Genomic DNA, 21,187 nt, shown 5'->3' with positions numbered 1-21,187 from the left:
CGCCAAGGCACTCAGTAGCCCCTAGGGCTGCCTCCGATCTGCATCCAGGAGTGGCAGGCCTGATTCTATCCTGCACCTGCTCCCCGAGAATGAAGAATCTGTCTTCAAAGCTATCCTCCCCCCGAGGCAGGTGCGGCAAGCCAAGAAATTTTCCAACTCATGCTACCTGACTCAGGAGCAAAAATCCAGGCCATAGTCCCTGTAATTTAGAAAGTGCAGTATTGAGGGACTGCTGTATTGTCAAAGGTGTCGTCTTCTGGATGTGGCGCTAAACCCAGGCCCATCTGTCCTCTTGGGTGAGTCTAAAAGATTCCATCGTACTATTTTAAAGAAGAGCAGCGGTGTTATCCCCAGGTCCTGGTTAATGTTTATCTCTCTATCAACATCACAAAAACAAATTAGCTAGTCAGTATCACAGTCCTGTTTCTGGGATTTTGCTGTGCACAAACTAGCTGCCTCATTTCCCACATTACAACAGTGACTACACTTCCAAAAGTATTTCATCGGTGGTAAAGTGCTTTGGGACATCCGGTGGTGCTGAAAACACTATATAAATGTAAATCCTTCGACTTGATTGAAATGTTTAAGATATTAAGAGGAACAAATGATAGATAACGGAAAATCTATTTACGCTGGTTGGGAGTCTAGGACTAGGTGGCATAGTCTAAAAATTGGAGGCAGACCTTTCAGGAGTCTACACAAACGGTGATAGAAGTTTGAAATTTGCTTCTGTAAATGACAAATCAATTGTTAATTTCAAAATTTTTGAAGATTTTTGTTAGCCCAAGGTATTAAAGGATATGGGACAAAGATGGGTATGTGGAGCTAGGCTGCAGATCAGACATGATCTCATTGAATGGTGGAACAGGCTCCAGGGGCTAACTAGCCTACTCCTGTTTCTGTTCAATTCCAAAAATTTGTTGCCATTTTTAAGACATTTGAAAGACTGTCTGTCTAGTTTAGATGTTTATTTAGGGGGGGGTGAGCTTCTAAACTGACATCTAAATATGTAGTAAAATCAGTACTTGTAATGAAAGGGCATAGACAGTAGCCACTAAGCATTTGAAGGGCTCATTAAATTGGATACTGTGAAATGTTGAGAAAATTCTGCTGGGTACTATAGCTGTAAAGAAAATATCTTTTTATTTCTGTTGGGCTGTGGATTAAAATTACAATGGCTACAGCTTGAAAGGCATGTTTACTGGAACAGTGTGAGAGATATATACAAGGTTTCTAACCTGAAACAGAGTATGCCATGAAAGACAGGATGGAGCTGAGGAGGAGTTCAGTCTAACGGGGAACTGCCTGGCAAGATTTTAATTGGCTCCTAACCAGGTGACCACGGCTTATGTGAGAACAGTGCAGTAGAAAGAAAAAGCTCCTAGCCTGAAAAGAGAAAAACCTAAAACCTCTTTCTCCTGTGTACGATTCCAGTAATTCTATAGTAATAGCTAGCTGTTTTTTTTTCTCATATCTCTACAACATGCTTTCTCTCTGAAAAACCCCTGTCAAGAGGAAAAGGGGAAAATTACCATTAGAGACACTGAATAGCAAGTGCTCAACCATTGAAATAAAGACTGAAAGTGCTGGGAAGACCACCTCGTGTCATCAGCAAAAAACTGAAAGGAATTTAGAAGACATCATTCAAAATCAATCCATCGAATCCTGTACGCTGGAATTGGTGCTATTGAACTGTTTTATCCCACCTTTAAAATACATGTTTTTGTGTGTCTTATGTGTCTTCTATGTATGTGTATAGGGATTTAAGAAGAGGTTGAGTTTAGGTTATAGAGTTAGAAATTAGCAGCTCACATTTCTTTCTTTTGCCACTGGTTAAAGACAAATTGTTCAATAAACAGTTATTTACTTATACAAACCTGGTGTTAAAATCTGTTAACCTAAATTAAACAATTAGGTGGTTTGATCAAACTTTTCAAATTTATCGTGGCTCAACGAGCAGTCCACTATCCCCAGTGAGTTATGACAAAGTTTGGGGGCTTGTCCCGGGGTATTTTGGAACAAAAGGCAACAACAATTTGACTGGAGATTTAGTAAGTAATAAAAGCTAAAAGGAAAATACTCACAAAAATAAGATGGCACTGGAAACTGCTAAAGCTTTCCTGCAAATGGGAGAGATGTCCCTGACAATTTTTACAAGGGATCCTAGAAGCCAGGTTAATCAAATTGGCAAGTAAATTAAGAGTAGAATTGCCTGCCAAAGCTAGGAAGGCAGATATAATCGAAGGGATAGCACAGCATTTAAAACTGGAAGGAATACCTGAGAGATCGAGTTTCCCAAGGGGGGATTCATTGGAATGGACTCAAATTCAGTTGTAAGTAAAAAAATTGGAACTAGAGGCAGCAAAAAATGGAAAGAGAAAGAGCATTCCAAAGGGAAAAGGCAGAAAGGCAGGACAGAGAAAGAAAACAAAAGGGAATTATAAATGGCGAGGTTAGAAAAGGAAGAAAGAGAAAGAGAGGGAATTCCAGCTTAGAATACTGCCAATTAAAAATGAGACACTAGTTGATGAAGCAGGACTTATTTCCAGATCAGAACCCAGTAGGGAGATGTTTAAATTTGTACAAGCTCTTCCAACGTTTGAGGAAAGGGATGTTGAAACATTCTTTATTTCATTTGAGAAGGTAGCTAAACAAATGAACTGGCCAAAGGAAAATTGGACATTGCCCATGCAGAGCAAATTGACAAGTAGAGCACAGGAAATTTATGCTTCATTGTCAGAGGGGGTTTCTAGGTATTATGATATGGTGAGAAAGGCCATTTTGAGTGCATATGAGTTGGTCCCAGAAGCATACAGACATAACTTTTGAAATTGAAGGAAAGAGTTTGGGCAAACTTACACTGAATTTGAAATGATTAAGCAAAGCAGCTTTGACAGCTGGATAGGAGTTGAAACTACCTATGGACTGGAATTTTAGCTCGGAGGGTGGGCGCGCGCCCGACCCGACCCAGCATGAAATGACATGCAATGACGCTGGCCGAGTGTGCTGACGTCAACGCGCAGTTGTGTGACAGTTTGGTCATGTGGCCACGCGCTGGAGCCTGCAGCGCGCTCGCCAACAATTAAAAGGCATATTAAGGCCATTAAGTTAACAATCGTCCTGAATTTTTCACTGCCTGTTCAACCTAACGGTTGACCAGCAGGTGAAAAGGCTAAACGGCCTTTGCATTTTTTTGGAAACCTCATCCATGGGTGGGATGAGGTTTCCAAAAGCAAATACAAATGAAATAAAAATTTTGATTTTTAATTAAAAACATGTCCCTGCTCATGTGACAGAGTAACATGAGGGGACATGTTTTATTAAATTTTTCTGATATTTAATAACATTTTCAATATTTTCTTCATCTCCGAGGCAGCTCCGTGCCTAGGCAGGCTCGCACTCCTCCCCCCACTTGCATATGCAGCACTCAGCGCTGCTGCTCACATATCATGCTGGGCAAGCCTTAATTGGAATGGAGCGCTGTCGCTCGCAGGTGGCGGTTGGCTTCCCGGCCAACCCCGCCGATCCCGCACGCCAAGGGCAAAATTCTGCCCATGAAGTCCTCAGATGACCATTCTCTTGGAAGAATTTAAAAACTCCCTAACTTCTGCAATAAGAACCTATATTGAAATTGCTAGACAGTCAAAAGTGGCATGGTCAGCAGAATGCCAAGCAGCCTTTGAAAAGCTGAAGGCAAACTTAATAAATGAACCAGTGTTGGCTGCCCCAACTTTACCAAACCTTTTAAATTGGCAATTGATGCTAGCGACTTGAGGTTAGTTGCAGTCCTATTACAAAATGATAAATTAGGGATAGAGATGCCGGGGCGGTACTTTTTCAAGAAACTAAATCAATATCAGAGGAATACTCTACAGTAGAAAAGGAAACTTTAGCATTATTGCCTCTTCAACACTTTGAAGTTTATGTCTAACATGAAAACAAAGAAATACTAACCTACAATGACCATAATCGCTGGCATTCATTGAAAAGTTTAAAACTCGAAATGTGAGACTGTTTAGATGGAGTCCATTTTTTCAACCATTCAATGTAAAGATTGTTCACATTGCCGGCAAAGATTATGTGATCGCAGATGCATTGTCCCAGGTGTAAAATGCTGAAATAAGTTAGAGCAAGAAATGCTGAAGATTGCATAAGATAGTATAAGGGGTGGGGGAAAGGATGAATTAAAGTAGGTCCTGTGTTTTGTTGTCCATGTGTCACAACCTTGTGATGAAACATATTTTTGAAATGGCGTTTCATGTCTTTTAAGGGTAGAGGCATGTAAAGAACATATCTTTTTATTTCCGTTGGACTGTGGATTAAAATTACAATGGCTGCAATTTGAAAGACATGTCTACTGGAACAGTGTAAGGGATATATACAATGCGGCTGTCCTGGAACAGTGTTCCATGAAAGGCAGGATGGTGCCGAGGAGTCCAGTCTAACGGGGAACTGCCTGGCAACAACATTTTAATTGGCTCCTAACCAGGTGACCAGGGTTTATGTGAGACCAATGCAGCAGAGAGAAAAAGCTCCTAGCCTGAAAAAAGACCTAAAACCTCATTCTCCTGTGTGTGTAAGATTCCAGTAATTCTACAGTAATAGCCAGCTGTTTTTTTCTCATAAGCCTATAAGCTGCTCTTTCTCTGAAAAACCTGTCAAGAGGAAAAGGGGAAAATCACCATTAGAGACACTGAAAAGCAAGTGTTCAACCAGTGTCATCAAAGAACTGGAAGGAATTTGGAAGACATCGATCAAAATCAACCCATCGAATCCCGTACTCCGAAATTGGTGCTATTGAACTGTTTTATCCCACCCTTTAAATCCATGTTTTCGTGTGCCTTATGTGTCTTGTATGTGTGTGCATGAGGATTTAAGAAGGGGTAGAGTTTAGGTTATAGAGTTAGAAATTAGCAGTTCATATTTCTTTCTTTTGCCACTGGTTAAAGACAATTTGTTCAATAAACAGTTATTTACTTATTAAGTTTACAAGCCTGGTACTCATACTCTGTTAACCTAAATTAAACAATTAGGTAGTTTGATCAAACTTTTCACATTTGTCGCAGCTTGGTAAGGACTGAGGCTTGATATTGCAGTGCGCTATCCCCAGTAAGTTGTGACACAGATGTCAGTTGTGCACATTCAAATACATCACATCAGTATTTTTTTTTAAAATGAGGGCAACGTTCCTTTTCCTTCCTCGGTTATTTTCCTCCCCTTTCCTTATGTTAATGCATCATGTAACACCAATATCCAAGATATCAATCATTCTTCACTGATGCTCTGAAAAAGCCACTAGTAGCTGTTGAGACCCCTGTTACTGGCTCTGAGAAATTGTGGAGCTCAAAAAAGGAGACAGAATAGGCACATAAGCTTAAAAGCAAAAAACTGCGGATGCTGGAAATCTAAAACAAAAACAAAAATGCCTGGAAAAATTCAGCAGGTCTGACAGCATCTGTGGAGAGGAGCACAGTTAATGTTTCAAGTCCGCATGACTCTTCAACAGAACTGAGTTGTTCTCTCAGAGTTCTGTTGAAGAGTCATGTGGACTTGAAACGTTAACTGTGCTCCTCTCCACAGATGTTGCCAGACCTGCTGAGTTTTTCCAGGTTTTTTGTTTTTTGTTTAGGCACATAAGCTTGTTCCATCAAAACATTACTGCAGTTTTTTTTAAAAATGCTATTAATGTGAGATTCATTCTCAATACCTGGGACAAAGTGGCAGTTCGATGTATTAATATCTTTGTTTTTTTGAATCCAGGATCACTTTCTGCAAGGACATTCATGGTCTTCTTGCCAATAAATTCTAGTGCATCCAAGCCACCGGTGATCACAGTCTTACCCTAAACAGAAAGCACGGAAAACAACATGTAGTATTTTTTTAATTATTCACCATTTTACAAGTGATAAATTAGTCCACACTGTAACTAACCACATTCAGCATCACCTAGTTCAAACATGTTCATCAGACTGTTGCTGATTATAAACCCTATAACGTTACTGGATTCTTTCCTGAACAATGGGCAATGCAGGAGCTTAGGTTATGTGGAAGCTAGTATTGGTTAATGTGTTTATGTCTCCCCCTTTCTCAGTTGGGCTTGAAAAATACTATGCAAAAACATGCTAATCCCTTTCAACTAAATGAAACCAGGCTGGAAGTAATTGATTAAAAAAGGAAGAAATCTTGCACGAATTTCATGGTGTGGGCTTGCCATGCCGATCAGGATGTTTAATTTCACTTACTGTGCTTTGAACAACATTAGAAATTGTTGACAACATGCCACGAGATCCAGCAGTGGGGGAAGAAGGCAGAGCATCTACAGAATGGGTTTCTTCTTGTGGATCTGTCCAGAAAAGTAAAAGAATTTACTAAGATCACAACATATCTCAATTATTAGGGAACTTGAAGCTGCACAATCTATCAATTTCTTTAAACTATTTCCCACAATAAATCACTTGCTAATCCTTTTTGCTGTATCTTTGTCTCTGCATTCCTTGGCCTGAATTTATCCCTCATCGGGCGCACACATACAGCAGGCTTGGAGGCAGTTGGGAAACGGGCCCTCGTCACGATTTCACACTGGCTGGCCAACTAATGACCAGCCAGTGTGAAATGTGCAATGAAAACCTCAGTGCTGCCAGGCTGGGGCGGGAAGAGGGCGGGCAAAGACATCACTGCAGGCACGGGTGAGCACTTCAAGAGAGCTCCCTGAAGGCGGACAGCTGCCTCAGGGAGTTGCAGGCCTGCAAATAATAAAATAAAGCACAAAAACGGGCTGCAAAAAAAAAATGTCCATGCAGCACAATCAAGCACCTGAAAACATACCTCATAAAAATGCTGTCCCCAGATATTTATTTTTATTTTATTTCCTAATGGAGATTTCATCCTGCCCTTGGATGAGATTTCACCAAAAATGTAAAGACTGCCTGGCCAATTTGCCCATTTGCCAACCGTAAGGTTGGATGAGCCACAAAAAATTGCAGACAATTGCACTGTTAATGGGCTTAATTGCCCGCTTAATTGTCGGCGGATGTGCTTCTGACCGCTGCAAGCGCCTGCCAAGCGAAATATCGCACAAGTGCACGATGACGTCAGGACTCTTGCCCGGTGTCATCTTGCACGATTTTATGTCCGGTCAGGTTGGGCGTGCGCCCACCTGCAGAACATAAAATTCTGTCCCGTTACTAGGAATAGGTTCAAACAGTTGTATTGTTGAGACTGACATGGACTTGACCGTGTTTGATTTTATTTCCAAAAAAATGCTTTCTTACTTGGCATGCAACATTTGACAGGAACCAATAAACCGGACTTTTATTTTAAAATAGAAATGTGATTATCCTCCCAAAATGATCCATTCCCTCACATCCAAAGCCAGATATCATCATGGTCTGCTCCATCAACTCCAACGGTACCACCTGTTCATGAGTTCCTGTAGGTAGATATTAGGAAGCTACGAAAGAAATTAAAAAGTAGGACCTCAAAGGTAGTCTTAGGGGAAGAAGCTGGGCAGGTGGAACGGGTGTCAATGGGAAAGCATTTTAATGGTAGTGGTCATAATTAAGTTAGATTTAGTATAGTTATGAAGAAAGATAAAGATAAACCAAGAGTAAAAGTTCTCAAGGAAGAGATAGAGAGGGTTCAGAGCAAATATGTACCCATTAGAAAAAGGGTGGGACTTCCAAGTCTAGATCCTGTCCCCTCTCCTATGTCAAAGAGCATTCAGAATATATCAAGGCAAAAAAAAAGAGAAGCATGTGTCAGATGTCAACAGCTCGATACTGCAGAAAGCCTTGAGGAGTACAGAAAGTGCAGGGATGAAATTAAAAAGGAAATTAGGAAAGCAAAGAGGGCATAAAAAAATATTGGTAAGTAAAATCAAGGAAAGCCCAAACAGCAAAAGGATAACTAAACAATAGGTTCTGCTGAAAGGTCACTGATCTTAAACATCAAACTCTGTTTTTCTCTCCACAGATGCTGCCTGACCTACTGAGTATTTCTAGCTCTTTCTGTTTTTATTTTCTGCATCTGCAGTATTTTGCTTTTACATTAGTGTTCAGTCAAGAGGTACAAAGGCATGGATGACAGGTTCAACAGCAGATGATCTAAGGCAGGAAAAGAATCAGGCAATGTTACAGAGGATGAAATAGGTGGACTTAGTGATGATCTGTATATGTGGTTAAATCTAACATCAAGGTTGTGAAAACTCTGGTTCAGCCTCAGCATTTGCCAGGAAAACAGATGGAGCATGTGACTAGAGAGGAGTTCAGGTGGGGACTGAAGACAACAGTTTGGATTTCCCAATAGGTTGATGGAGAAAATCTTTGCCCATCCTGTACTAGATGTCAGACAATCAATCTGTGAGAAACTTGGTGTAATACTTTGGTGAATGGTACAGAATGAGGACTTTAAATGAGGCGTGAGGGACAGGACAAGGTGAGATGTTTAAAGGAGGAGAAATTGCCAGAGGAATTGGGAGACTGACAAATATATGATTTAGGGATAAGGGCTAAAACAATGCCACAGCAGTTTGAGTGGGACAAATGGCAGAAAATAACTACAGGACAGCTTCATTAAGGGGAAAAGCTGTTATCACCCCTCAGCTACATTTCTGTCAAAGCTATGACAACAATCTCATCATCCATTAAGCTCATGGCTGGCAAGGGTCTTGCTCACAAGTGAATGTACCATTTGGAGGGAGATGAGGAGGATTGATGACAGCCAATCCACTGGCAGAGTCCACAGGGCCAGAACTGGGGGCGATAAGAGGGATGAGGAGGAGGTTAGCAAAATTAACACCCGGCAGGCACGCCATGTTGGGCTGTGAGAAAGAGGGGGCAGTTGGAGTTGCTGCTCATTAGGACGGAGTGATAAGTGTCTTGCTGGGGCTTTTAGAGGGTGCCAAAGGAGGCACAGAGAGAAACTGTCAGGTAATTCAGGAGGGAGTCAAGTCTGGGATGACAGCAGGAAAGTAGGAAGGATGAGAGCTGTAGATTTAGGGTTTGTGAGGGTTGAGTACTTGATGGCAGAGAAAAAAATGGAGACATGATGGCTGGAGGGATAAAAAAGAGGAAAAAAGAGAAAGAGGAAAATTAAAGTGAAGGGCTTGAATCTAAAGCAGCTGCCAAAATGCGCACGTAAATGGGTGCAGGTAAATCACATAGACATGGTTATATGCTAGATCTAGATAGCTATGCTTTGAAATGCAAGGGTAAGACAGGAGACAACACATGGGGAAAAACTAAATTTAAAATCAGAGGTTTGATAAGCTGATGCAAGATAGGAGGAAATAACAATGGGTTGATGCCAAATGAGTGAGGCCAGAGGCTTTTCAATAGGCAGAGCATTGATGAAGGTATTTACATAATTTAAATATTTCCTGTGACCAGGTGTTGCTGGTGCCTAGACTTCTACACAAGACAGTTAATGATGCTTGTGATGAAATCACTGCTGATAAATTTAAAAGTTGTAAAACAAGGCACTTTTAGCACACAATGCCTTTGAAGCATACACAAACAAGGAGTCAGTGTCTTTAGAATAGGAGAAAACAGACAAGAAAAAAAACTAAGTCCAACTTTTTTCCAGCTACCTGATGCTGAGATATCTTCATCTGGCTCAGACAGTTTCCTCTCTTCAGATGCTTGAGCACTACCGTGTATTTTGAGGGATGCTTCTGCCTTCTCCATTACAGTGCTCAGCCCATGACCTGCAGTTGAAAACATAACTATTAATTTGGTCAAGATACAGTTAATGATTTAACGCATATTTCACGAAAAAAAATCTATATTTTTCCATCTAAGTGTTACTGAAAAACGTTTTAAACCTCTTACTAGCATAAACCTGACATTTGATTATTTCAAGTGGAAATTAAAGTCACTTAGTGTGATGGACAAATAGTTAATTAATTTTAACCATTAGCACACTCCTCCAAGGTCCTCTGGATGTTACTCGTCTTCTCTATAAAACTGTCAACAAATATATTTATCCATCCACATACTCTGACTGTGCCATAAATTACCAATACCCATTGCCACATCCAAGCCTCCCAATGTCTTGTGATCAACTTCACTGTGTACTGAACCCCAGGTACAATCCCAATTCTCACCCATTTGGACACATTAGGCATAATTTTAACTCCCAAAAATGGTTGGGATGTAAAAATGTTAAAATTTTCAAACCCAAACTGGGTTGATCCAGTCCACTTTTGGTTTTAATGGAGATGGGAAAAGGGGCAGAGGACCAACCACTTCCAGGAGGTGGGATGATCATTTAAATCTCATAATGAGGTTTAGTGCCTCAGATTTAATATCCATTTAAAGTTCAACCCTCGCAGGCCAGTTTCCTCTAGCTTTGAGAAAGCTGGCAGCTAAAGGTGAGGACTGCTGGGCGCAGCACCTAATAATCTAAGTATTACCAGCTTCCACCCACCCCTACCCATCACCACCACACCCACCCCAACCAATGATCTCCGACCCAATCTTTCTGATCCTCTCTTCCCTGGCCACGGCCTCTGATCTCTCCCTCCCCAGAGATCCTTCCAATCTCCCTCTCCTGTTCCCAGCAGTACACTGAGGCCCTTCTGATCACTCACACCCTTCTCTCCACTCCTTTACCATGGTTTACCTGCCCAACAATCAGCAATATCTCAATCTGGCTGGCTGTGATCAGAAATGGAAGCAAAAGCTGTTCATCAGGTCCTGCTGTTAAATTCCACAAGACCCAAATGAAACACATTCATCCAAGCTTTCCAACCTCAAAATAGCACCTTTCCATCCACCAGCCATTGGAAATACCAAGGCCATTGCATTAACATGTTAACCTGTATGCTAACCTCTCTGGAAATCTCCATAGTCAAATTGCTTTTAGTTCCCTTAAGTACTAGATTTCTCCCATGACACTTACCAACAGTTGCTGTTGCTGTGGACAGCAGCGATTTCCCCCAGGTTCCCCAGGTTCCCCAGGCTTTACTTTTATTAGAAGTTGAATCCTGTAGAATTGATGCACAAAACAAAGTGTTTATCGATTATTTGTTTAATAGCACAAGCTATTTTTGAAGTCCTTTGACAACACACAATCTACACAGCCATCATTAATTTCATAAAATGGCAGTTATTAGTTATATTATACAAATAAATAGTTACACAAATTCTTTGATTTTACAAATTTACACTGTCTACAGAAAACTTCATAGCAGGAATTTTGGCTCAGAGATTGATGGAAAGTTCTGTACACAGGTTTCCGAAATATGTTCCTGATGCGTAAGTGCCAACGCACAATCCTTCTCAGTTTCCTCTTGAGCTTCGCACCAGCATAGAAGCCAGACCCCAATAAGATACTGCTATTGTGCAAAAGACCTGTGTTCTAGAACTAACCACATCGCTAGAAAAACTGCTCCATTACAGCTACAACACTAGCCTCAACCCATGTGGAAAATTGCTCAGTTAGGTCTTGTCCACGTAAAAAACAGCACAAATAGCCAAGGTGTTCCAGTACAGCTATAACACTGGCATCTATCTGGCAATGTGGAAAATTGCCCAGGCATGTCCTGTACACGAAAAGCAGGACAAATCCAACCCAGCCAATTCCCGCCCCATCAGTCTACTCTCCATCAGTAAAGTAATGCAAGGGGTCATCAACAATGCTAACAAGTGGCACTTTCTTAGCAATAACCTGCTCACTTACGCTCAGTTTGGGTCCCACCACGATCACTCAGCTCCTGAACTCATTACAGCCTTGGTCCAAATATGGACAAAAGAACTGAACTCCAGAGGTGAGGTGAGAGTGACTGTCCTTGACATCAAGGCAGCATTTGACTGAGTGTGGCATCAAGGAGCCCTAGCAAAACTGGAGTCAATGGGAATCAGGGGAAAACTCTCTACTGGCTTAAGTCATGCCTAGCACAAAGGAAGATGGCTGTGGTTGCTGAAAAAAAGTGGTACATAAATGGTATTTACCATTTACAGGAGGCTGCCTTCTAGCCAAAAAGACGTTCTGCCTATATACAAATTAATAATGTGGCATATCAATTTCAGTGCCAGTGTGATGCTAGGTATGTAGGCTGTATGTCCTAAAGACTGGCAGATCGTATCAAACAGCTTGTGCCTGCCGCTGTGCGCAACAGGCAAGGTATAGACCGTACCCAACCAGCCAGTGTTTGCAAAACTCAAAACATTAGGTGTGATTCCACGATTCGACAACATTTGCTAAATAATCCTCAGTGTGCTAAGAATTACACTGACAACCAATTTAAGATTGCCAGTCAGGCTCACAGGCTCACATTTGTGTGTTCTGGAATCCACATACATTAATACACAGAGCCCTGTTCTTTGCAGACAGAAAGAACATGTACACACATTTTGTTTAGCTGAAACGGGTGCAATAAGTGATGCCATTCACTGGTTCACTCCCCAAGGCAATGACTTGACAAATCAGAGTCATGCTGCCTTGCTTAAATTTTAAACAATGCTTGGCAGTTAAGAACATCAGAACATAAGAAATAGGAATAGGAGTAGACCATTTGGTCCCTCGAGCCTGCTCCGCCATTCAATAAGATCATGGCTGATCTTCATGTGTTACAATTTCCACATTCCTATCTAATCCCGATAACCTTTGATTCCCTTGTCCAACAAGAGTCTATCTACCTCTGTCTTAAAAATATTCAATGACCCCGCCTCTACCACCTTCTGAGGCAGGGAAATCCCAAAGTCACACAACCTTCAGAGAAAAAAATTTCTCCTCATTTCTGTCCTAAAAAGGCAACCCATAATTTTAAAACAGTGTTCCCTAGTTCTGGAATCACCCACAAGAGGAAACATCCTTTCGATGTCTACCTTGTCAACATCGTTCAGGACCTTGTATACTTCAATTAAATCATCCCTCACTCTTCTAAATTCCAGTGGAAACAAGCCCAGTCTGTCCAACCTTTCCTCATAAGACAACTCACTTTTTCCAGGCATCAATCTAGTAAACCTCCTTTGAACCGCCTCCAATGCATTTATATCTTTCCTTAAATAAGGAGGCCAAAACTGCACACAGTATTTGAGGTGCTGTCTCACCAATGCCCTCTATATCTGAAGAATAACATCCTTACTTTTATGTTCAATCCCTCTCATAATAAAGGATAGCATTCCATTAGCCTTCTTACTTGCTTGCTGTACCTGCATACTAACTTTTTGTGACTCATGTACTAGAACACCTAGATCCCTCTGCACCTCAGAATTATGCAGCTGTTCTCCCCATGACATTTAAGTAATACTCTGCTTTTTTGTTCTTCCTGCCAAAGTGAACAACTTCACATTTTCCCACATTGAACTCCATTTCAACTGGTTCATTTTCCATGGCAGAGCCTCTACCAGAGTCCACTTGCCAACCAATTAGCACTCTCTTATATAGTAAAAGTATGTTGTTTCCCTGATTTTGGTATTTTCTTGTGAATTGTCCTGACAAGTACAAGACAAAAAGCTTCAACAAAAATGTCTCTTTTTGGCAATACTAAAGTTCTTTACTACCAAACAACTAATGGTTGTGGTTGCTGAAGGTCAATCATCTCAGTTCCAGGTCATCACTGTAGGAGTTCCTCAGGGACTACACCCAACCATCTTCAGCTGCTCCATCAATGACCTTCCTTCTGTCATAAGGCCAGATGTGCGGATGTTCGCACAATGTTCAGCACCATTCATGACTCCTCAGATACTGAAGCAGCCAATGTCCAAATGCAGCAAGACCTGGACAATATCCAGGCTCAAGTTGACAAGTGGCAAGTAACATTTCCACCATACAAGTGTCAGACAATGACTATCTCCAAAAAGAGAGACTCTAACCATCTCCCCATGACATTCAATGCCATTTCCATCTCTGAATCTCCCACTATCAACATCCTGGCGGGGGGGGTTACCATTAACCAGAAACTGAACTGGACTAGCCATATAAATACTGTGGCTACAACAGCTGGTTAGAGGCTAGGAATCCAATGACAAATAACTCACATCCTTACTCCCCAAAGCCTGTCTACCATTTCCAGGCCACAAGTCAGGAGTGTGATGGAATATTCTCCACTCGCCTGGATGAGTGCAGCTCTAACAACACTCAAGAAACTTGACATCATCTAGGGCAAAGAAGCCCACTTGATTGGCACCCCAACTACAAACATTCACTCCTTCCACCACTGCAGAGGCAGCAGTATACACCATCTACAAGATACACTGCAGAAACTCACCAAGGCTCCTTAGACAGCACTTTCCAAACCCACGGCTGCTGCCATCTAGAAGGAGAAGAGTAACAGATGCATGGGAACACCACCACCTGGAAGTTCCCCATCCAAGCCACTCCCCATCCTAACTTGGAAATATATAGTTGTTCCTTCACTGTCACTGGGTCAAAATCCTGGAACTCCCTCCCTAACAGCACTGTGGGCGTACCTACATGACATGGACTGCAGCGGCTCAAGAAGACAGCTCACCACCATCTTCTCAAGGGCAATTAGGGAAAGGCAATTAATGCTGGCCTAGGCAACAACACCCACATCCCATGAATGAATAAAAAAGAAATCCAACCTGGCCAATTACCACTCCGTCAGCCTACAGTAATCTCAATCATCAGAGAAGTGAAGGAAGGACTAGTCAACAGTGCTATTAAGCAGAATTTATTCACCAATGTTTACTTTAGGTTCTGAAAGGACCAGATATTGGAATTAACTTGTACGCGGAAGAAGCTTCAAAATATTTTTAACTGAATTTTCACTTGCTTTATTGGTTTTTTTTTTAGTGAATTTTTTAATTTCATGTTTGGGTCATAGGGCTGGATTTTTGGGTTGTCGAGGAAACTCCGCAGCCCTTTAAAATTGGGGGCCAGGACCCAAACCTAGGATTCGCAAACCCATTCCTGGGGTTTTCAATTTTTAGTAGTGCCTTTTAAATGTGCACACTGCTTCAGATGGCAAGCCCACGCCCTGCAATTCTGCTCTGGCCACTCCATTGTGGAGATAGATACGTCCTAGTCTTCTACAATTTTTATGGAATTGGGCCAGCATTTCAAAGAGCTGTGGTTCACAGCACCTCAAAGGTGATGTGAACTATAGCCTACAAGATAAGTTGAAAAGTCCTCTTAATTACCTCATACTAAGGAATGCCCCCCATCCACCCCCACGGCCTTGCATGCCCATGTCAAGCTACGGCACTTCCGTGCCATATACATTGTATAGAAACAATAAGCCCTATAGTCACAGTATGTTGAATAAATAAAGCTTTAAAAGAAAGTCTTTCATTCATAACTTTCCACTTTCTTAGAAAAAACTTCGTTTTTACTACAGGCGAATAAAAGTATCAATCATCCAGACTCTTTAATGTATCAACAGAAGAAACTGCAAGCACTTAAAACCTCTTTATCTCGTGTAAATAAACATTATGCAATTGACTGTATAGATGAGAGATCCAGAGCTGTCAATCAATCAAGCAATGTTTTCCCTGGGGCTTAGCTGTTTCAACAGGCTAATAGGTTTCTGGACTCTCAGCCAAGCCTCATGATGTATTCTAGAACCTTCTTCCAAGACAGGTGGGCCGAGCCAGGAATTTTCCCGACTCTTGCTACCCATCTTGAGGATGAAAATCCAGCCCTATAGCTGAGGTTTGGGGAGTGGGGTTAGACGGGAACAAAGAAACAATCAACATAAATGTGACATGAAGCATTTCTGAAGTGTTTTTATTTATCTAAGAATTGGCACCTTTGCTGTAGAACTTGATGACTGTTACATCACCACAGGTGCATCATACAAAGTATCTTGCTATGTGAAAAATAGAAAACCATGACTCCACATTGTTTGCCATTAATAAAGTATATGTAACCAATCCTTCATAAAACCAGGATTGAATGTTTCAGATAATGTCCGAACTAACAGGAGTATGGCTTTGCTATTTATTCCAAATGGAAGCCAACTGATAACACACAGAAATCAGAATGCTCAATGGTTAACATTGCAATCATCAACTATCAGGGAATTCATTATTTTGGGAAAAAGAATTGTGTTAGTCAGCATTGGAGAACACAGCTAGCCTTGGCATGTCGATGTCAGTGAAGGGGGGTGAAAGACACAGACTTCTCAATTCTGATTGCTATCCTATAACTAAGCTAGATAGTACAAAAATAACCACAAACAAATAATTCCTAAAGTGCATGCAATTCTTTGCTGATGTGAAACATATTCAAAACTTTCATATACTGGATCAAAATCAGACAAAAGCCAATTAGACTTTTATAATGCATAATCAATCAATTATCCATTATATATATTTTAGATTTTTACCATGTTTGTGAAAAGCATGATGGCCAGACGGAAATCATTTGTTAGCTAAAGATTTATTTAGACTATTTAGAATATTACTAAATATATATATATGCATACACTGAATGTGAATTTTAACCATACCAGTGATGACGATTTATTAAAATACTCCAGTAATTTAATTTTATTATACATTAGCTTACATCCTATTCGGTCATCAGCAATGGTAAATTTCCATTCTAGCCACCATGAAATATGCTGCTCACAAGGATAAGAAGCACAATATACTGTCAATGGAATGACCTCAACAGAGCTTAGGAGTTAGAAACTTGCATGGTAATGAGAACTAACTTTATTCTGATTGTTTAAAATTAACTTTCAATTGCACCACATACCTCAGTAACATTTTCCTCAGTTGATGCATGTTCATCCAAAGTCTGAGGTCCGCTGAATTCTGATTCCAGACTTACTGCTTCTTTACACTCAACAGATATGCTCTTAAATGTCTCTTCTGTCAGAGGATCTTTTGCTGCAGCCTCTTCTACTAGATCACTCTGTTTCAGTTCAGTCACAGCCTCAGAACGGTGTTCAGTGTCTTGTTGGATTGAGTTACTACTGTCAATTGGCAGTTGACTGGGGCCAGCCTCCAAAGAATCATTTACTTGAGAAGATGGTGCATTGGCTGGAACATCAGCTTCATTTTCAGATGGCACACTGAACCCATCTTCCATAGATAAGCTTGCCACTGCAGTTGAAATATCAACCCTTTTGCCATCCTCTGCCTCAGACATTGCCAATCATACCTATCAAATAAAATGTTGATTATTACCACTCATATTTATTCTAAATCTCTCAAAGTAGACAATTGAAGCATTTAAAACACAAATAAGCAAGCATTAAAAAAATTACAAAAGTGTGCCATGGTCAGATTTAGTTGGGCCAACGAGGCTTACTAACAAAAAACAAAAAACTGCGGATGCTGGAAATCCAAAACAAAAACAGAATTACCTGGAAAAACTCAGCAGGTCTGGCAGCATCGGCAGAGAAGAAAAGAGTTGACGTTTCGAGTCCTCATGACCCTTCGACAGAACTAGGCGAATCCCAGGAAGGGGTGAAATATAAGCTGGTTTAAGATGGTGGGGGGGTGGGGTTGGGTGGGGGGAGAGAAGTGGAGCGGGGTGGTGTGGTTGTAGGCAAAAGCAGTGATTGAAGCAGATCATCAAAAGATGTCACAGACAACAGAACAAAAGAACACATAGGTGTCGAAGTTGGTGATATTATCTAAACGAATGTGCTAATTAAGAGTGGATGGTAGGGCACTCAAGGTATAGCTCTAGTGGGGGTGGGGGGAGCATAAAAGATTTAAAAATATTTTAAAATAATGGAAATAGGTGGGAAAAAGAAAAATCTATATAATTTATTGGAAAAAAACAAAAGGAAGGGGGAAGAAACAGAAAGGGGTTGGAGATGGAGGGGGGAGGTCAAGACCTAAAGTTGTTGAATTCAATATTCAGTCCGGAAGGCTGTAAAGTGCCTAGTCGGAAGATGAGGTGTTGTTCCTCCAGTTTGCGTTGGGCTTCACTGGAACAATGCAGCAAGCCAAGGACAGACATGTAGGTAAGAGAGCAGGGTGGAGCGTTGAAATGGCAAGCGACAGGGAGGTTTGGGTCATTCTTGCGGACAGACTGCAGGTGTTCTGCAAAGCGGTCGCCTGAGGCTTACTGTTTGGAGAACTGGTGGGAAACCACCATCAATTCTGTGAGGGAAGCCCAATGGGATTAAGTGCTCTGCATGTACTTAAGTGGCCATTTTGGGCCTTCCATGCAATTGAGGCTCCCAATAACAGAAGTCCTGCCCACTGAGAGCTGCCAACCAGAGGCTAGCAGCTCGTCATTGCTGCCAGTGCTTACAGACCTTGTCCTCAGCAATCCCCCTGTTGCACATGCATCTGTCTATGATAGTATTAGCAGGAGTGACCACCACACAGTCCTTCTGAAAATGAAGTCCCTTCTTCACATTGAAGATACCATCCAACATGTTGTGTGGCACCACCACCATGCTAAACAGAACAGATTCAGAACAGATTCAGCAAGTTCAATAGTGGGCATCCATGAGGTCCTCTGGGCAGAAATGTATTCAATCAAACCCTGTAATCTCATGGCCCGGCATATTCCTCACATGACCATTACCATCAAGCCAGGGAATCAACCTCGGTTCAATGAAGAATGCAGGAGGGTATGCCAGGAGCGGCTCCAGACATACCTAAAAATGAGATGTCGACCCGGTGAAGCTACAACACAAGACTACTTGCATGATAAACAGTGGAAGTAGCAAGTGATAGACAGAGTTAAGTGATCCCACAACCAACAGATCAGACCAAAGCTCTGCAGTCCTGCCACATCCAGTTGTGAGTGGTGGTGGACAATGAGACAACTGGAGGAGGTGTTCCACAAGTACCCCTATCTTCAGTGATGGGGGAGCCCAGCACATCAGTGCAAAAGACAAAGCTGAAGCATTTGCAACAATCTTGAGCCAGAAGGGCCGAGTAGACAATCCATCTCGGCCTTATCCTGAGGTCCCCAGCATCACAGATGCCTGTCTTCACTCCAATTATATTCACTCCAAGAAATGGCTGAAGGGACTGGATACTAAAAAGGCTATAGGCCCTGACAACATCTAAGCTGTAGTGCTGAAGACTTGTGCTCCAGAAATAGCCACACATCTAGCCAAACTGTTCCAGTACAGCTCAACACTGACACCTACCCAACAACATGGAAAACTGCTCAGGTACGTTCTGTCCACAAAAAGCAGGACAAATCCAAGCCTGCCAATAACCACCCTATCAGTCTACTCTTGGTCAGCAGCAAAGTGATGGAAAGTGTCGTCAACGGTGCTATCAAGCGACGCTTACTCAGCAATACCTGCTCACTGATGATCAGTTTGGGTTCCGCCAGGGCTACTTGGCTCCTGACCTCATTACAGCCTTGGTCCAAACATGGGCAGAAGAGCAGAACTCCAGAAGTGAAGTGAGAGCAACAACTTTTGGCAACAAAGCAACATTTGACCGAGCGTGGCATCAAGGAGCCTGAACAAAACTGAAGTCAATGGGAATCAGCTAGAAAACTATCCATTGGTTGGAGTCATACCTAGCACGAAGGAAGATGATTGTGCTTGTTGGAAGTCAATTATCTAAGTTCCAGGATATCAGGAGTTCCTCAGGGTTGTGTCCTAGGCCCAACCATTTTCAGCTGCTTCAGCATAATTTTCCTTCCATCATAAGGTCAGAAGTGGGTGATGATTGCACAGTGTTCAGCACCATTCACGACTCCTCAGATACTGAAGCAGTCCGTGTTCATTTACAGAAAGACATGGACCACATTCAGCTTGAGCTGATAAGCGACAAGTAATATTCAGGCTACACAATGGTCAGGCGATGACCATCTACCCCTGACATTCAATTGCATTACCATCACTGAATCCTCCATTATGAACATCCTTATGGGTTACCATTGACCAGATATTAAACTGGACCAGCCATATAAAAAAGTGGCTACAAAAGCAGGTCAGACACTGAGAATTCTGCAGCAAAGAACTCAACTCCTGACTTCTCAAAGTCTGTCCACCATCTACAAGGCACAAGTCAGGTGGTGATGGAAAACTCTCCATTTGCCTGGGCGAGTGCAGCTCCAAAAACATTCAAGAAGCTTGACAGCATCCAGGAGAAAGCAGCTTATACACTACCTTAAACACTCACACCCTCCACCACTGACGCATAATAGCAGCAGTGTGTACCATATACAAGATGCACTGCAGCAGCTCACCAAGGCTCCTTCAACATCACCTTCCAAACACACAACCTCTACACCCAAGAAGGACAAGGACAATAGACGCATGGAAATATCACCACCTGCAAGTTCCCCTCCAAGCCACACACCATCCTGACTGGCAACCATCTTGCCATTACTTCAATGTCACTGGATCAAAATCCTGAAACTTCCTTCCTAACAGATTACCTATACCAGATGGACTACAGCGGTTCAAGAAGGCAGCTCACCACTACCTTCTTGACAGCAATTAGGGATGCTTATGATGCCAACATCCCATGATAGAATTTTTAAAAATCTGCATTCCTCCAATTCTGGTCTTTGGAGCATTCCCGATTTGATTTACTCCATAATTGGTGACTGTACCTTCAATTGCTTGGGTCGTAAGCTCTGAGATTCCCTCCCTCACCCTTCCAGCTCTCGCTTTCTTCCTTCAAGATGCTGACCAACCTTTTGGACATCTGCTCGAATATCTGGCTTGGTATAGAATTTTGGTAAATAACTCTCTAGCACTTTGGGGGTTGTTATACAACTATCAAGGTACTTATATAAATGCAAGTTGCTCAGCAACTGACTCTTTCAATATTATAATTATGCAAATATTAAAAATCAATACCCAGAGCATTTCCTATTTCCTGGTGGTCTTCCTGAGTCAGTTTAATATGTATTTGTATATCACTATGAACGCAACTTGTAAAATTACTGGAGACCAGTCATAGTGAGCCTAAAACTTGTTAGTCTAATTTGTCCTAACATCGATCCAAAAGCAGAACCTAACACCACCTCAGGTGTGTGATACCCCATTTTGCCGCTACTGCTGCTGCCCACCCACTTCCAGCGCTCGGTATTTAAACTCCTCCAATCCGGGCTGAGCCCAGCAATAGTCATTCGAACGCTCTACTCCCTTCTCCACCCGAGTCCGTTACACTTTAAACCCCCCCGCCCGGGGGCTCGAGGCTCACCTGTCCGCGCGCGCCGCTTCGCCTCCCTTGCTCTCCTTCTCTCCCCGCCCTTCTCGGCGCCGCCACGTCGACACGACGGACCCATCCTGGATCCGGAACCTTGTGTGCTACACAGCGCGGCCCTCCGG

At 42.1% G+C, this 21,187-nt stretch overlaps 1 protein-coding gene across 4 annotated transcripts in view; it reads right to left on the bottom strand.

Annotated features, from left to right (window-relative positions):
- The window catches only part of fam114a1 (family with sequence similarity 114 member A1), a 63,904-nt gene extending 42,750 nt beyond the window's left edge, over positions 1 to 21,154 (bottom strand). For 2 of the 4 annotated variants that reach the window (XM_041189632.1, XM_041189664.1), the window contains exons 1-6: positions 20,464 to 20,566; positions 16,669 to 17,076; positions 10,900 to 10,984; positions 9,587 to 9,703; positions 6,243 to 6,343; positions 5,708 to 5,842 (exon numbers count right to left, since the gene is read on the bottom strand). In XM_041189632.1, the coding sequence (XP_041045566.1) occupies positions 5,708 to 5,842; positions 6,243 to 6,343; positions 9,587 to 9,703; positions 10,900 to 10,984; positions 16,669 to 17,064 (834 nt within the window). In that variant the 5' untranslated portion in view covers positions 17,065 to 17,076; positions 20,464 to 20,566. Of the gene's footprint in view, positions 1 to 5,707; positions 5,843 to 6,242; positions 6,344 to 9,586; positions 9,704 to 10,899; positions 10,985 to 16,668; positions 17,077 to 20,463; positions 20,567 to 20,713; positions 20,806 to 21,059 lie in introns of those variants that run through there. The other 2 variants (XM_041189643.1, XM_041189654.1) reach the window with 2 other exon arrangements.
- Positions 21,155 to 21,187: the final 33 nt, after the last annotated feature.

The sequence above is a fragment of the Carcharodon carcharias genome, chromosome 1 (assembly GCF_017639515.1).
Source record: "Carcharodon carcharias isolate sCarCar2 chromosome 1, sCarCar2.pri, whole genome shotgun sequence".
In the NCBI taxonomy this organism is placed as follows: domain Eukaryota; kingdom Metazoa; phylum Chordata; class Chondrichthyes; order Lamniformes; family Lamnidae; genus Carcharodon; species Carcharodon carcharias.
Note: the sequence above shows the minus strand (reverse complement) of the source record. Positions and strands in the feature narration are given on the sequence as shown.